This window comes from Chiloscyllium punctatum, chromosome 24 (genome assembly GCF_047496795.1).
Source record: "Chiloscyllium punctatum isolate Juve2018m chromosome 24, sChiPun1.3, whole genome shotgun sequence".
NCBI lineage: Eukaryota > Metazoa > Chordata > Chondrichthyes > Orectolobiformes > Hemiscylliidae > Chiloscyllium > Chiloscyllium punctatum.
In genome coordinates, this window is record NC_092762.1 from 39,593,561 (window position 1) to 39,612,401 (window position 18,841).

General features: G+C 42.0%; 1 protein-coding gene across 1 annotated transcript in view; it reads right to left on the reverse strand.

The window, feature by feature from the left end:
• Positions 1-258: 258 nt before the first annotated feature.
• crsp7 (cofactor required for Sp1 transcriptional activation, subunit 7) overlaps positions 259-18,841 on the reverse strand; it is a 168,981-nt gene continuing 150,398 nt past the window's right edge. The window contains exon 3 of the mRNA XM_072593670.1: positions 259-3,292. Coding sequence (XP_072449771.1) covers positions 1,484-3,292 — 1,809 coding nt within the window. The 3' untranslated portion in view covers positions 259-1,483. The remainder of the gene's footprint in view (positions 3,293-18,841) is intronic.

The window sequence follows — 18,841 nt, forward strand, 5'->3', positions numbered from 1 at the left end:
AACCAGAACAAGGGAAATGCAACTCTAATCCAAACCATATCAAAGTAAACTACTGTGCTCATAACCATGGATGAATATGCATGAATAGAGATCAGTGAAAGAATCCACTTCTGAACTAAATGTTAATGGATCATTTTACTTACAGCTTAAACATGCAATTTGTACTAATTTCTAAGCCGTGCAATTGGTCAGACAATTAAAAGGGAAGCAAATTCACTGTAGATGTTTCTTTTTGAATAAAAGGCAACAGTTGTTTTGTGCAAATTTTTTTATTGTTTCCACATTTATATCACAACGTGTCCACTTAAAAGGACCAAATAGCAAAGTCATTCCTTCTGCATTGTGAGAAACACAGAAGTCTAATTTCTGTACATTCACTAAGGCTTCTTGTTTTTGCGGTTGTGGTAATGATGGATTCCATAAGGCAAACAATATCTAAAGGAATGGTAACAAGTATATCTCCAGCATACAAACAGATTCCTTTTGAAATTTTTTTGAATTTTTTTTTTAAATCAACTTCTCACAGTACAAAGTTGCAAACTAGTAGCACCCTCCTTTTTTTTTCCACTTTGGGATTTTGAGAAGTGAGAACGAATGTGGAGATCAAGCAAGAGAGCAAAGCAAAGAACAAAATTATCAAGTTAAAGTTTGAATTTTGACCGGTGGCAGGAAAAGAAAAAAAAAAAGCACAACCCAAATCTTTGACTTCCTAAAACAGCTTCTTTTTAAACAGTTTTCAACCTAGATTATGAATACCCAAGGGTTTTATCTCCTGTTTAAGTAGAAGATGACAGTAACTCCCAACATGTGAAGACCTATGGAATGTTTGGTATGACGTTGTACTGTGCAAATGTTCACAGCCTGTCATGATTTCTTATTTTAAAATTATGCCCCAAAGGAAAAGAGATGTGTGATGTTAATAAAAGAGAGATCTACAGTTTTTGCACATTTGTCTCACATATCTCATTGCCAAATTAAAGTTTTTTTTTAAAAAAGAAATCAAATCAAATAAATAGATGCATACTTTTTAAAGTAACATTATTCATTTTGTTTTGATGCCACATAAAGCTCCTGTACCTGCCCTAAGACCATATCCAGCCGACTGTAAAGTGCTGGATCCTTTAATAAGCCTCGATTCGCTCCCACCGACAAACCGCTCTATGCCAGGCTTGACGACCCCTGGTTATGACCTGTAATCTGTGTGGTGAGTTGTGACATAATCAACCACCCCTCACTTTTATTTACCGCGGAACCTTTTTTTGTGCTCCTTTCCCTCCTTTGCAATTTTGATTGAAACACTGATAGCAGCAAACTGCAGAAGAAAGGGGTTTGGGGTGGGGACCTACACAGATAGGCTGAGAAACAGAACCTTCAAACCTTAACCTGCATCTCAGAGGCTTTTGATCATTTCCAGTAAGTGGGAGCCACTTGTTTGCTGTCAGCTGACTTTAAACCTCAAAACACGTCAAAAGGACATTATCACTCAGTCTAGACAGACGTATGGCAGTATGTGTAATTGTCCCTGATCACCATGAGGGTCCAAAGATATGCCCTGCGTCCAATCATACCATTTGCCGTGGTTGTCCATGCAACCGTTCACACCTGCCCAATGTTGTTGGTGTATTCGGTGAACATCAGAGTCTCTGATCTCCCTAGTGACCCCAGGAAGTTCTGAGGGAGAGTCAGTAGGGACTAATATATGGACCTCACGGACTTCTGTGCTAGTGCTATACCTGTGGCTTTCATGCTGTAGAAACTCAACAATATGACCACCTGGTGGCTGGACTCCCGAGGATGAAAGAAGGCAGCTTTGCCGTGATAAGTATGACTGAATAATTTCATTTTTGGATAACTCCTTCCAGTTTGTTTGATCTAAAGTACTTTGCAAGTTTACCCTCTGTTCCTGTACAATTTCAGTGGTTCGATGAGGCTCAGGTAGAACTGGGCTTTCAGCCTGAGATGAATCCTTGTGTGTTAAAGGTTTGATCTGCCCTGTAGCAGGGTCAAATGTAATTCTACGCTCTTTCAATCGTACAGGTTTCACACTTTCATCAATAACTTGTCCATCTAAGTTCACTTGATAGTCTCTAGACCTGTACTTTTTCTTAGATGACTTTTTACTATCGCAGCCAAAAGAGGCACACTCACTGGAGGACAACTCTCCCATTGCTGCATCCAACTCATGACTGTGTAAGGATTCTCCAAGATGTGAAACTGATGAATTGGGGCTGAGGGGAGGATATGGGGACTCCTGCTGCTGTAGTGTTGTTGAAGAATGGTGCTGCACTTGGTTTTCACCAACAGTCTCTAAATTAGATATATGCCCCAGCCGATCGAACTGGTGTTCAGTCTCGGGTGGATGCAAGCCTTTTGCTTGGGTTGGTTGAGGTGGTGTTGTGGCTAGCTGCAATGCAGGCACAGGGGATGGTACCTGTACATTGTTCTTAGGTAAGTGAGATGTTGTCTTTTCTGAATCAGAAATTTCTTGAGCAGGTGTTCCTGTGAAGCTCTGAGATGGGCTAGATACTGAGCCTTTGGGTGCATATGTCATGGAGGGTTTCCATGATGTTTCATGCTTAAGAGTTCTTGGGCTGAATGATTGACATCGGGGACTACTGGGTCGATAACGCACCCCAGTGTCATCTGTTTTGCCATGTTGCTGAAGAATAGCCGTCTTTAGTAATGAGGAAGTGCTTGGGTTTCTTACAAGTCCTGGAGAACTGGTATGAGGTTTCACAGCATTAACTGGTATCTTGCTGTGTTTGTCATTTTCATATGGGGTTTGGTGCTCTGGTCTGCTTTTGCCTGGGATGGTGTGTACAGTTGTGGATGTCAAGTCTGGAGGACTTGGGAAATTTTCAGGACTGCCACGGATTCCGTTGGAAGGTGGTGGTGTGGAGTTCTGCAGCTGTTCATTAGCTTTTGGGACTTTGGACGGCGGCCCCTTGGTACCATCCCGAAGCTCTCCTTTCCTCTTCCGATTGCCCTGCTTGTCAGCAAGCAGAGAGAAGGAGTTATGCACGTCATTCTTGCTTTTCAGATCCAGGGCGGGCTTGCCTCCTCCAGCTCCAGTGCTGGTGGCCAAAGATGGCAAATCGAGCTTAAAGGCATGAGCTCCACCATTGGCTGAGCCGGGGGAAGTAGGCAATGCCCTGGGTACAGACTCATTTTGGCCAACTGGCTCGACCAGCAGCTTTTGCCAACTCCGCAGAAGTTTTTTGGCGCGTTTTGCAAGTTCCTCATTCTTTGTTTTCTTCCGAACATCATTGATGAGCTTCCCGAGCCTCGTTTCCTGGAAAGATAAAGAATGGAATGTTAGGTACACTGGTTTTAAATAACTTTGTAGACAGATGATTCTATTATCCCAATCCATAATCCCCATCTCTAACTTTTTTTCCCTAACCAGCCTTCCTAGCTTGCTGAATCAAGAATGGACAGTGTCAAATATCACATGGCACATAAGCAACATTTGCAGCACAAGGTCTCAATGTGCAATCATACAGCACCTTTAATGCAGAAAACATTCCAATTTCAGAAGTTAATCAAGAAAATAAAAATCTAATCTGGTCAGCTCGTCCTCGTGGTTTATCTTAGTCTCTTAAATTCTGATCTTGAATTCTGGTATCCTCCTAATTTATCTACCTGTTCAAAGACACTAACATGTAAAAACCAAAAGAACTGCAGCTGCTGGAAATCAAAAGCATAAACAGAAACCGCTAGAAACACTCAGCAGGTCTGGCAGCATCTGTGGACACAAATCAGAGTTAATGATTCGGGTTGAGTGACCCTGCCTCAGAACTCAAGGGTGAGGAAGGGTCACTCAAGCTGAAACATTAACTCTGATTCCTCTCCACAGATGCTGCAATATCTGCTGATATTAATGTTCTTGTGACGATATCCCCGTAATCATTTTCTATTGAAAGATTAACACGTTTTATGTAAAACTTGAGATTAAGGGGAGGTTGGATACATGTTTGAGGGAATGATAATAGATTGAGGAGGAGGAAAGACATGAAGAGGCACAAAGGATATTGAATGCAATGCTGGTCTCTCATATAGGAAGGATATTGTCAAACGCAAATGGGTTCAGCAAAGATTTACAAGGATGTTGCCAGGGCTTGAGCTCAGGAAGAGGCAGAATAGGCTGGGGTTGTTTTCCCAGGAGCATCAGAGGCTGAGGGGTGACCTTTCAAGATTTTTAAAATAATGAGCAGAATGACTAGGACAAATAGACAAGGTATTTTCCCTGAGGTAGGGGAGTCCAGAACTAGAGCGTATAGATTTGAGGTGGGGTGGGGGGTGGGGAGAAGAGATTTAAAAGGGACCGAAGGGACAACTTTTTCACACAGCAGGAAGTGTGGTGGCTGGTACAATTACAACATTTAGAGGGCAGTTGGATGGGTACATGAATGGGAAGGGTTCAGAGGGATATGGGCCAAGTGCTGGCAAATGGGACTAGATTAATTTAGGGTATCTGGTTGGCATGGACAAGTTGGACCAAAGGGTCTGTTTCCGTGCTGTACATCTCTATGACTCCAAGTAGAGTATGAACGCTCGTATGGACTGGTTGTGCCGAGTAACTTGTTTCCGTGCCTCAATCAGTTCTCAATTAAAATTGTGGCAGTGCCCCTAAGGGTCCTCACTTCAAGTGGACCTTGGATTTCACGAGGTGGACCCAGGTGCGATTTCAGCCTCAGACGACTGTCTGTGTGGAGTTTGCACATTCTCTCGATGTCTGCATGGGTTTCCTCCAGGTGCTCCAGTTTCCTCCCACAATCCAAAGATGTACAGGCCAGATGAATTGGCCATGCTAAATTGCCCACAGTGATAGGGGTGAATATAGGGTAGGGGAATGGCTCTGGGTGGGTTACTCTTCAGAAGGTCGGTATGGACTTGTTGGACTGAAGGGCCTGTTTCCATACTGTAGGGAATCTATAAACTAATTCAATACTGCAGCCAGGATTAGGCTCACCCTGAGAAACCATAGTACAGTATTTCAACTTGTACAATCATGAATAGCACTGCACATTACCTGCTGAAACAACTTGCACAATAAAACATGACACAAAATAACTCATCTATACTTTTAGATTGACCAGGCTCCAGCTAGTGATAGAAGCTCTGAGACTGAGACTATCAATTTCAGTCACTAGGTGGAGCCCAAGACTTAATGTACGCTCAGCTTGGGAAGAATCAGCCAGGAGCAGACAAGACTTAGGGGCTAAAATGAGGAGGAGGTAGGAGTGGAGCGACATCAGTCAAACAAAATTAAACAGAAACTTAATGTTAAATGGATATAAGGACACATGATGTTAAACTGAAATAATGTTGTGCATTGAGATGAAGTGAATATGTGCAACCCTTTTCATATAATCCTACACACTTTGTTGCCATACTCAGCATCAATTGCATTGTGCCTGCATTTTTAGATGAGTGGAAATGTCCCAAGGAACCAGAGCTTTTGTTAAACATAGCAGATTGCTATGGTGACACTAGATGATGCATTGTTTTACACATTTTCATTTGTATAAGGGATTTTCACTTCAATGCTGAACAATTCTAATTCATGCTCCTGAAATTCATTTCGTTAAATGAAGTGTGTTCTGACAATCACTGGATACTTTATTTCAAATATAATAGAAAGCAGTGCAAATTAACAGTGTGATAGACAGGAAATGTGCAATAACATATAGCATGCATTGGTATTAACAGACATAGGAGGTCAATGCAAATCATCCACTGCAAATAAGACAGTAAAACAGTTGACTCTCCAGACACTTTTCAAGTGCCAAAGCCCACACAAAGCAGAAGACAATATTTCATGCATTTTCTCACTGTCTATTAAAAGGGGTTGAAACTCCATTGCTGAAAATTTTATAAAAGGCAGCACCCTCATCCCATGAATGAATAAAGAAAAAAAATTCACAATTAACAAGCAGCAACTAATGGATACCATCCATCTTGAAGTGATGTTTTGATATTTTACTCCTCTGACTGAATTGCATAAAATGATTACATATCAAATGATAAGGAAACCCATTTTCACGGCTAACTTGTTCTGTTCATCACATAAATTAAATGACCAATGCCATTAAAAGCTAAGTACAAAATACAGTTGAGCTCTCTTTAACAATGTAGAGAGATTTCTGAACTACCAGAAATAACTGTTGCACACTATACATTGAAAGCAGTGCTAGCATAATTCTTCTCTATGATGACGGAAATGGTTTGTGAATTGTTGTGTGCCAGTTCTTTTTAAACATAATACAACAAAACGCAATGTATTGTGGAAGTCTGGCCACAGAAACAAAATAAGGTGGAGTGACAGTGTTTATATACAAGTAGATTAGAATGTTTATGACAGCCTATCGTTTAGTTTTTTGAAAAAAGCTATGGTGCAAATGGCTGCTTATTCTTTACTTTCTTTTAAAGAGAGATGTTTATATGTTAGGGTGCAGGTTCTCCAACTTGAGAATTAAGCATTGATTTTAAAGATTCACGTGGTTTGCAACCTCATCTCTACAAAACAGTATTCTTGAGAAACTATTATTTGTAGGTATCTCTGGAAATCAAGATATGTGAACTGTTTGGGTTACTTCATCAGTTTTACTTGTGCTCCTTTATACTTTTGGCTTTTGATTATTGCCATCAGAATTCATAAGCTGGGAAATCCTTAGAATTTCTCCCATTTTGCTGGTAATAATTTGCTAGATTTGTGACAGAACATTTGCTTATGTATTGAAATAAGGTACTGTGCAGTAGAAGCAGCACATGAAAAGCAGGAGCCTCCAAGCAACAACCACATACAATGTGGCAATGTAAGCAATCCCACTGACAGGAAACGATAAACCACTGTCTATGTGATGGGAGCGTTCCACTGCAGGTGAACATATTGCTAGAGCATGATCTATAGCTGGTCCACAGTAAGATAATTTAGGGCATGAACAATGAATGATCATTCGGGATGAAATATGTTTATTTACTGTGAACATCAAGATGCCGTTATTAATTTATGACTCCAAGCTGGCCATTAAATCTAAGCAGGACAATATGAAGTTTGCAGAAAGGTACGGAACACTGAGCAGAGTAATTATTGAAACAGCTTTGCTTTCTTAAAAGAAAACAAATGTCTACTTACCTAATTTCTTTCAATAGATCATGAGACCTTTGCTGGAGCAAATAACACTCAACAGAGCTGCAGCATTTAAAAAGGCAACAAACTTCTCTATTTCTCAATGGAAGCAGGAATTGGGGCTCATGTGCATTTCCAAACAAAAATATCATGCAAGAGGTAAAATTTCTTTGGATCGAGTGCAAATTTGGAAGAAGTAATTGTTGGGAGCCAATTGAATGCATGCGGTGCATAGTGTGCAAACAGTCCAGTTACAGAGTGTATTTTTCTAAGACAATCAGTAGACTGCGTTCGGCCAGAAACGCTCAGTTTCAACTTCCATCAGCTGTCAAATAGACATGGATTTTTTAAATTTCAAAAATATACTTTATAGAAAATAAATCTTTGATATGTGAACAGTTAATGAACCCCTCAGATCTATACTCTTTTTATTTACAGATGACAAAGTCAGTCTTTGATGTCCACCATATTTACAGACAACCTCTTGACCGATAGCTTAAGTGACAGCGGGCCCCAAATACGGAATGGGCCCCCCTTATTCTTCAGCAAAGGGACGTTACAAAGTGATCTTTGCCCACTGTGCCTTGACGGCAACTGTCCCAAGCTTTAGCACGTCCCTTAGCATGTAGTCCTGGACCTTAGAATGTGGCAGTTGCAACACTCAGTCAGGGACATGGATACAAAAGCTAAAAGCTAGAGTACGAGACATGTTATAAGGCAGAAGCTAAAGTACAGCGGGGCTCTTAAAATATGGTCAATAGGAAATTCTGCCAATGACTGGAGCCATATCTAATACACTAAATGGTTGCAATTGGTGGAAGTCAATAATTATAGCCCCAAGACATGGCTACCTGAGTTCCACAGGGCAGCACATGTGGTCAAACTGCTGTAACTTAGTTGATTACTATAGCCTTGAGTCAAGGTGTTAACACAAAAACCAACACTCTTGTGCGGTACACAAATTGTTACACCATGGGAGGTGCTGTCTCCTGAATGTGTATTAAACAGGCTGTCTGTGCTCTTAGGCAGATGTAAAAGAACCCACAACACTTTTCCACACACTGTAAGGGAATATTAGTTACAATCTTCACAAAAAGATGCTCTGGTAATTTTACTGTAACAGTGGTTACAGTTCAAAGTAATTTCATTTGGTTTCAGACACTTTTTGATAATGAAATGCGCAACAGAAATTTCTTCTTCTGAATTACTATTAAATGTGCATTACTATCTTTTCTGATTATACTGGGGTTGTTTGTGGACTATTTCATCATATTAAACTCCATTTACAATTCCTGAAGTAATAAAATGAAATTTATCTGGCAGTACTTGGATAAAATTCAAGAGACAATAACATTTGCATTACAAGTGCCAGACATTGATTTTCTTGTAAACATCTTCAAAACCACCAGTGCCAGGACCACCACTATGAATATTTCTTTTAAATTTGGGCACTGGTCTCATTGGTACATGGAAATAACAAGGCTCACCACTGATTCTTCAAAACATCCACATCTACACGACTTCCAGTTGCAAGTGAAGATGGGATACCTTAATAGGATAATCAGAGCAGGATAGCAGATTGGACAGGGTTTTCTACTTAACTGTGCCTTGGCAAGATGAATTTCGTCTTCCACATGACCAGTGCAGGACTGACTTTAGCTGCAGTCTAAACTATATACAGATATACTGCAGTGACATACCATGACGACCATCCAAAACCTTACAACACCATGACTTCTACCCTCTAGGAAGACAAATCTCTCCTAATTTTCTACCAATTCACCAGCTGAAAAAGAACATAATTTTTTAAAAATTGGTCAAATTCCTGGTTTTCTCTATTATAGATACTCATAAATACTGCCTGCCCTTCATTCTTAAAATGTGGGAGGATTAAAAAAAGTCAAACGCAATTAGTTCAGTAACTAAAACTTTAGTTATGACCAAGATGAAACACTTAAGAAATTTTGTACACAGTGAAAAAAACACCGGAATCAGAATAAATGAAATCCTTTAAACAAGTGGTTAACTATTTGGGGAGAAAGAAGTATAAATAAAGTTAACTGGGCGACTGCTTGAGAATTGGCTTCTGTGCTACAAATTTATGACTAAGAAAAATAGATTCCAACTGTATGCATTTCTTCTTCCCAAACCCTTTCCTCACAAATTATTATACTGTTTCTGGCTTTTTGTTGTCACTTTAACTGAAAGTTTTTGGTGCATCTTCTCCGACTTTTGTTTCGCACGGTTGCACAATAAGCCCATAATACACAGGAGATGAAATTAGGCCATTCAGCCCATCAAGTTGCTCCACCATTCAATCATGACTGACAGGTTTCTCAACCTCATTCTCCCGCTTTCTCCCTGTAACTTTTGACAACTAAGAACCTATCTCAGTCTTAAATATACTTAATGACTTGTTCTCTGGCTGAAGTTTCCCCTGATCTTCATTCTAAAAGGCCATGCCCTCGGGTGCTCGTCTGTCCAACCAATGGAAACATCTTCCCAATATCTACTTGGTCCAGGCCATTCAGTACTCTGTATGCTTCAATTAGATCATGCTTCATCATTCTAAACTCCATCAAGTATGAACCCAGAGTCCTCAAACAGACCTCATGGTTTAAGCTTTTGATTCCTGGGACCATTCTTGTGAACCTCCTCTGAACATACTCCAGGGCCAGTACATCCTGCCAGAGGTATAGGGTCTAAAACTGCACCCAATACTCCAAATGTGGTCTGACCAGAGCCTTATGGAGTCTCAGAAGTACATCCTGCTTTTATATTCAAGTCCTCAAAATAAATGCCATCATTGCATTTGCCTTCCTAACTACTGACTCAACCTGTTTATTTTGACAGAATCCTGGACTAGAATTCCCAAGTGTCTTTGCACTTCAGACTTCTGAATTTTCTCCCCATTTAGAAAATAGTCCATGCCTCTATTCTTCCTACCAAAGTGCATAACCTCACTTTCCCACACTGTACTTCATCTGCCAATCTCCTACCTGTCCAAATCCTTCTGCAGTATCTCAGTCTCTTCAATGCTATGGTTCCTCTACCTATCTTTGTTTCATCTGAGAACTTAGTCAGAATGCCCTCAGTTCCTTCATCTAAATCGTTAACATAAACAGTGAAAAGTTGTGGTCCCAAAACTGAGCCTTGCAGAACACCACTTGTCACTGGCTACCATCCTAAGAAGGACCCTTTTATCCCCACTCTGCTTTCTTCCAGACAGCCAAGCTTCTATCCACACGAGCACCTTGCCTCCATCACCTTATCTTACTCAGTAGCCTCCTGTGCAGCACTTCGTCAAAGGCCTTCTTGAAGTCGAGGTAGATAACATCCATTGGCTCCTCTTCATCTAATCTGCTCATTACTTCCTCAAAGGATTCTAACAAACTTGTCAGGCTTGACCTCCCCTTGATGAATCCATGTTGATTTTGCCCTATTTTATCATATAATTCCAAGTATTCAGAAATCTCATCCTTCACAATGGATTCCAGGATCTTACCCACAACTGAGGTTAGGCTAACTGGTATATAATTTTGCGTCTTCTCCCTTACTCCTTTTTAAACAGGGATATCACGTATTCCAATTTTTCAGCGATTTTCTAGTCCTTTAGGACCCTGATTCCAGCAATTCCTGAAAGATCACCACTAATGCCTGTGCTATCTCTTCAGCTATTTCTCCTTAGAACTGTGGGGTCTAGTCCATCTGGTCCAGGTGATCTATCCACCTGGAGACCAGTTTTTCAAGAACCTTCTCCTTGGTGATGGCTACCATAATCAAATCTGCCCCCTCACTCTCGAACTTTTGGGATATTACTTGTGTCTTCCACCGCGAAGAAAAATGCAAAGTAATTCTGTTCTTCAGACATTTCTTTATTTCCCACTATCTCTCCAGCATCATTTTCCAGTGGCTCAATGTCCGCTTTTGCCTCTCTCATGCCCTTTATACATCTAAATAAACTCAGCCTTCCTTAATATTACTGGCAAGCTCACCCTCATATTTAATCTTCTCCCTCCTTATTTCTTTTATTGCCACCCTCTATTGGTCTTTGTAAGCTTCCCAATGCCCTTTGCCATATGACATGCTTTCTCTTTTGCTTTTATGCTATCGCTGACTTCCTTAGTCAGCCATGGTTGCATCATCCTACCTGTACCATACTACCTTTTTCTCAGGATGAATCTCTGCTATGTCTTCTGAATTACTTCCATTGTCTTTATTGCTAGGCTAATCTCCCAATTAATTCTACCTAGCCCCTCCCTCATGCCTCCACATTGCCTTTATTCAGCTATAATACCAATACCTCTAATTCTACCTTCTCCCTTCCAAACTGCAGAGTAAATTCAATCATATCATGATCATTGCCTCCTAAGGGTTCCTTATCAAGTCTACCACATAGCACAACATTAAATCCAGTATTGCCTGTTCCCAAATGGGCTCCACCCCAAGCTGCTCCAAAAAGCCATCTTGTAGACATTCCACAAATTCCTGTTCTTGCAATCCACTACCAATCTAGTTTTCCCTGTCCACTTGCACAATGAAATCCCCTATGATCACTGTAACTTTGCCTTTCCTACACATCTTTTATATCTCCTGTTGTATCTTGCGCCCCAGCTCCTGACTACTGTCTGGAGGCCTGTATACAACTCCAACTACGGCTTTTTAAAAAAATCTTTGTGGTTTCTCAATTCTACACCATCTGACCCTGCTTTGTTTCTTATTACTGATTTATTTTCATTTCTTACTAATAAGGTAACCCCACCCTCTCTGCCCACCTCCCTATCTTGTTGGTAGGACGTATATCCTTGCAGCCTCGTCTCTGTTGTGCCTAACCCATCATACCTGCCAATTTCTTTCTGCGCCACAAGCTCATTTACCTTATTTCTTATACTGTGTGCTTTCAGATATAACACCTTCATTCCTGTACTAACCGTCCCTCTTCTCATTGCCATTCATTTGTCCAGTGTGCGTCAAGTTTGTTGTTCTGGAGATTTTGATAACCTCTCCCGAGTTTTGCGCTCTTACCTGCTCCTTTAATTCAGGTGTTCTAATCTCCCCTATAACTGAATCCGTCCCCAACTATTTAGTTTAAAGCCCTGTCTACAGCCCTGGTTATGCGATTCGCTAGGAATCTGGTACCAGCATGGTTCCGATGAAAACTGTCCCTTCCCCAGTACTGGTGCCAATGTCCCATGAATTCAAACCTATTTCTCTCCCAATCTTTGAGACACGCAATTACCTGCTTAATTTTATTGACTCTGTGCCAATTAACTCGTGGCTCAAGTAAGAGATTACCACCTTTCTGGTTCTAAATTTAGCTCCTAGCCTTTCATACTCCCTTAGCAGAACCTCTGCCCTAGTTTCATTTATGTGGTTGGTATCTACATGGACCACGACCACTGAATCTTTATCCTCCCACTCCAAATTCCTCCGCAGCACAGGTGAGATACCCAAACCCAAGAACCCAAGGCAGGCAACACCACCTCCGGAACTCTCAATCCTGATCACTGAGAACTATGTCTATGCCTCTAACTTACTATCCCCAATTACAACAACATATCTCTTCTCTCATCCTCCTACTTGGATGGCTCCCTGCACCACAGTGCTGCGGTCAGTTGGCTCATCTGCCCCCTGTAATCCCCATTCCTGTCCACAGGGAGCAAAGCTCTTGAACCTGTTGGACAAGGACACGGGTTGAGGTTCCTGCAAGTCTACCTCTTGGATACTTCTACCTGCCTCACTCACAGCCACACCCTCCTGTCCCTGACCAGTGGCTGAATTCGAGTTAGTCTATCTAAAGGGTGTGACTGTCTCCTGAAACACAGCATCCAGTGACCATCCTTGATGTGTCACAATGTTTGAAGCTCAGACTCCAGCTCATCAGCTCAGAGCCGGAGTTCTTCCAGCAACCAACATTTACTACAGACATGGTCACTGGGAACCACAATGGGGTCGACCAGCTCCCACATCGTGCAGAAACAACTTGAATAATATCATGGGCTTGTGTGCAGCAGCAATAACCAATGTTGGTTTCATGACTAAGGAAATGGTATCCTTGCTGGTGATTCCTACAAGTTCCTTCTCAAATTGTTTCATGAAGGGTCACAGAATCTTCCCGACGCATCTTTCTATAGTGCATGCTGTGTTCAGTATGCAGCTTTCCAAACCTTTTAAATAGTTTAGGATATGGGGGACAAGGAGATTGACACTAGGTAACAATGCTCACTGAAGAGCTGACAGAGGTATGACAGCCCTTCTTCTGAACTTTAATACTTCTGTGATTCAGTCCATTGGTGGTGGAAGAGACAGAATGCTCATTTGTCAAGTGAGTGTGTAAGGGAGATGTAAATGGTGGTAGGTGTATTTAATAGAGAGCTATTTTGGGGATAGATATAGCTCTGAAAGGATATGATGTCACATGGACTTGTGAGCAGAATAGCTTAGAATCTTGAAGGACATAAGATCCTGAGGTGGTACTCAAAGTTTCTGTAAAAATGTGCGATGCAATAAGCCACCCTGTTATCTATAAGAGACTCTTCAGGTTAGACAACAGTGGTTTTTCTCTACAATACTAGATGCAGCAGGGTCTTTAATTTTCTACACTTAAATAGAATGGAGACAGTAACATACTGCATAGTGAGCTGACATATCCATACAACAACGCTTACAGTTTTGATGGAGAAAACAATGCCCACAAGTGGATTGGGTCAGTAACAAGAGAACGCATTTAGATAAATCACTGAAAAAAGGGGTGAGTTAATCCTTTTTGATAAATCAGTGAATAATAATAGATCAAGACTTCAGTGCTTGAAAGGGTTGTCAAAACAAAATCAAGAATCTTTCAAAAAGGTATTGGATCTCAAAAAAAATTGCAAGGAAACAAAACAGAAAAGTGAGAATATTTATAATTTTGGAACTAGTAAAGGGATTGAGTGAGATATTAAAGAGTTAATTTGCTCTACTGACCTGGAAGAAATTGAATGCCCCAGGGGTAAGAACATAGAACAATACAGCGTACAACAGGCCCTTCAGCTCTCGAAGTTGCACTGACATGTGAACTAATCTAAGCCCATCCCCCTACACTATCCCATCATCATCGGGCGGCACAGTGGTTAGCACTGATACCTCAGTGCCAGAGACCGGGGTTCAATTTCCACCTCAGGCAACATGTGGAGTTTGCACATTCTCCCTGTGTCTGCGTGGTTTGCTCCGGTTTCCTCCCACAGTCCAAAGATGGCCATGCTAAATTGCCCGTAGAGTTAGGTGAAGGGGTAAATGTAGGGGAATAGGTCTGGGTGGGTTGCTCTTCAGAGGGTCGGTGTGGACTTGTTGGGCCAAAGGGCCTGTTTTCACACTAAGAAATCTAATCTAATCATCCATGTTCTTATCCAAGGACTGTTTAAATTCCCCTAATGAGGCTGAGTCAACAACATTGGCAGGCAGGGCATTCCACACCCTTACCACTGAGTAAAGAACTTGCCTCTGACACCTGTCTTAAATCTATCACCTCTCAATTTGCAGCTATGCCTCCTCGGACAAGCCAACGTAGTCATCCTTGGAAAAAAAGACTGTCTGTCCACTCTCATCCTCTGATCATCTTGTATGCCTCTCTTAAATCCCCTCTTAGCCTACTTCTCTCCAATGAGAACAGACCAGAGCCCCTCAGCCTTTCCTCCCTAAGACCTTCCCTCCAGACCAGGCAACATCCTGGTAAATTTCCTCTGCACCTTTTCCAATGCTTCCACATCCTTCCTGTAATGGGGCGACCACAACAAGTGAGGCTACACTCGCATTTTGTACAGTTGCAGCATGACATCACAGCTCCGGAACTCAATCCCTCTACCAATAAAACCTAATACACTGTATGCCTTAACAGCACTATCAACCTGGGTGGCAACTTTTAGGGATCTATGTACACGGAGTCCAAGATCCCTCTGCACATCCACACTACCAAAAATCTTTCCATTGACCCAGCATTCTGCCTTCCTGTTATTTCTCCCCCAAGTGAATCACCTCACATTTATCTGCATTGAACTCCATTTGCAACTTCTCAGCCCAATTTTGCAGTTTATCCAAGTCCCCCTGCAACCTGCAATGTTCTTCCACACTGTCCACTATTCCACTAACTTTAGTGTCACCTGCAAACTTATTAACCCATCCATCTATGCCAGCGTCTAAATCATTTATAAAAATGACAAATAGCAGTGGTCCTAAATCAGATCCTTGTGGCACACCACTAGTAACCGGACTCCAGGCAGAATATTTTCCAATGACCACCTTCTTACAGAACGCCAGTTTCTACTCCAAATTGCTAAATCACCCTTGATCCCATGCCTCCGCATTTTCTCCAAAGGCCTACCATGTGGAACCTTATCAAATGCTTTATACCATGTACACCACATCAAATACCCTACCCTCATCCACATTTAGAGAATTCACCTTCTCCAAAAACTCAGAGATTTGAGAGACATGGAAATTATAGACCAGTTAGTCTGACCTCAGTGGTGGGAAAGATGCTGGAGTCTATTATAAAGGATGAAATTACGACACATCTGGATAGTAGTAACAGGATAGGTCAGAGTCAGCATGGATTTATGAAGGGAAAATCATGCTTGACTAATCTTCTGGAAGTTTTTGAGGATGTAACTCTGAAGATGGATGAGGGAGATCCAGTAGATGCAGTGTACCTGGACTTTCAGAAAGCTTTTGATGAAGTCCCACATAGGAGGTTAGTGAGCAAAATTAGGGCGCATGGTATTGGGGGCAAAGTACTAACTTGGATTGAAAGTTGGTTGGCTGACAGGAAACAAAGAGTAGTGATAAACGGCTCCATTTCGGAATGGCAGGCGGTGACCAGTGGGGTACCTCGGGGATCAGTACTGGGACCGCAGCTTTTTACAATATTTATTAATGATATAGAAGATGGTATTAGAAATAACATTAGCAGATTTGCTGATGATACCAAGCTGGGTGACAGGGTGAAATGTGAGGAGGATATCAGGAGATTACAGGGTGACCTGGACAAGTTAGGTGAGTGGTCAGATGCATGGCAGATGCAGTTTAATGTGGATAAATGTATGGTTATCCACTTTGGTAGCAAGAACAGAAGGCAGATTACTACCTAAATTGAATCAATTTAGGTAAAGGGGCAGTACGAAGAGATCAGGGTGTTCTCGTACACCAGTCAATGAAGATAAGCATGCAGGTACAGCATGTAGTGAAGGAGGCTAATAGCATGCTGGCCTTCATAACAAGAGGAATTGAGTATAGAAGCAAAGAGTTCTTCAGCTGTACAGGGCCCTGGTGAGACCACACCTGGAGTACTGTGTGCAGTTCTGGTCTCTAAATTTGAGGAAAGACATTCTGGCTATTGAGGGAGTGCAGCGTAGGGTTCACGAGGTCAATTCCTGGAATGGAGGGACATCCTTATGCTGAAAGACTGGAGCAACTGGGCTTGTATACCCTTGAGTTTAGAAGACAGAGGGGATCTGATTGAGACATAAGATTATTAAAGGATTGGACACTCTGGAGGCAGGAAACATGTTTCCGCTGATGGGTGAGTGCCGAACCGGAGGACACAGCTTAAAAATATGGGGTAGACCATTTAGGACAGAGATGAGGAGAAAGAGAGAGTGGTGGCTGTGTGGAATGCTCTGCCCCAGAGGGCAGTGGAGGCCCAGTCTCTGGATTCATTTAAGAAAGAGTTGGATAGAGCTCTCAAGGATAGTGGAATCAAGGGTTATGGAGATAAGGCAGGAACAGGATACAGATTAAGGATGATCAGCCATGATCATATTGAATGGTGGTGTAGGCTCAACGGGCAGAATGCCTACTCCTGCACCTATTGTCTTTTGAGCTGCCCTTGACAAAACCATGTTGACTATCTCCAATCAAATTGTTGCTTGCTGGATGATTATAAATCCTCCCTCTCATAATCCTTTCCAAATCTTTTCCTAAAACAGATGTAAGACTCACTGGTCTATAATTACATGAGCTGCCAGAGGAAGTGGAGGAGGCTGGTACAATTGCAACATTTAAGAGGCATTTGGATGGGTATATGAATGGGAAGGGTTTGGAGGAATATGGGCCAGGTGCTGGCAGGTGGGACTAGATTGGGTTGGGATATCTGGTCGACATGGACAGATTATACCGAAGGGTCTGTTTCCATGCTGTACATCTCTATGACTCTATGACCTGGGTCATCTCTATTGCCCTTCTTGAACAAGGACACAACATTTGCAATCCTCCAGTCCTCTAATACTAAACCTAAGACAATGATGACTCAAAGATCAAGACCAAAAGCTCCGCCATCTCCTCCCTAGCTTCACAGAGAATCCTCACATAAATCCCATTTTGCCCTGAGGATGTAGCTACTTACACACCTTCTAGAAATGATAACACTTCCTCCTTACTAACCTCAATCCTTTCTAGTCTAATGGCCCATATCTCAGTTTTCTCCTCTACAATATTCTCCCTTTTCCTGAGTGAAAAGGGATGAGAAATATTAATTTAACATCTCTCTGATCTCCACAGGGTCCACACACAGCTTCCCACTTCTGTTTTTGACTGGCCCTATTCCTAACCTAGTCATCCTTTTATTCCTCACATACCTATAGAAAGCTTTTGGGTTCTCCTTTATTTTACCTGCTAAAGACTGCTTATGACCCCTCCTTGCTCTTAACTCTCTCTTTAAATCCTGCCTAGCTAATATCTGTAATTCTCCATCGCCTCATCTGAACCATCTCGCCTAAACGGCATATAAGACTCCCTCTTCCGCTTAACAAGAGATACAATTTCTGTAATAAACCACAGTTCCCTTACCTTATCACTTTCTCCCTGCCTGACAGGGTCAGACACACAATATCTGTTCCTTAAACCAGCTCCACATTTCTATTGACCCACTCCCTGCATTTTGCTACCCCATTCCATGCCTCATAAGTGTTGCCTAATCGCATCACAATTGCCCTTGCCCCATCAATAACTCTTGCCCTGTGGCATGTACCTATCCCTTTCCATCACTAAACTAAACGTAACCGAATTATGGTCACTCGCTCTAAAGCGCTCACTTATCACGAAATCAACACCTGGCCTGGCTCATTACCATGTACTGGATCCAGTGTGGCATCCCCTCGTCAGCCCTTCAACATACTGTGTCAGGAAACCGTCCTGCACACATTGGACAAAAACTGATCCATCCGACGTACTGGAGTTATAGCATTTCCACAATCAACATTAGGGAAGTTGAAGCCCCCCCCATAATGACCACCCTGTTCCTTTCACTCCTACCCAGAATAGTTTCACCAATCTGCTCCTCTATATCCTTGGAACTTTGCGGAGGTCAATAAGAAACTCCCAGCAGTATGACCTCTCCACTCCTGTTTCTAACCTCAGCCCACACCATCTCAGTAGACGAGTCCTTGTCAAAAGTTCTTTCAACCACCTGTCCTTGACTAACAAAGCCACACCTCCCCCTCTTTTACCAATATCCCTGATCTTAACGAAAGACCTAAGCCCTGGAACCTGCACTATCCATTCCTGACCTTGCTCTATCCATGTCTCCGAAATGGCCACAACATTGAAGTCACAGGTACCTATCCATGCTACAAGCTCACCTACCTTATTCAGGATACTCTTGGTGTTAAAGTAGACACACTTCAAACCAGCTTGCTATCTGTCAGCACATTCCTGTGACTGTAAAATCCTGTCCGT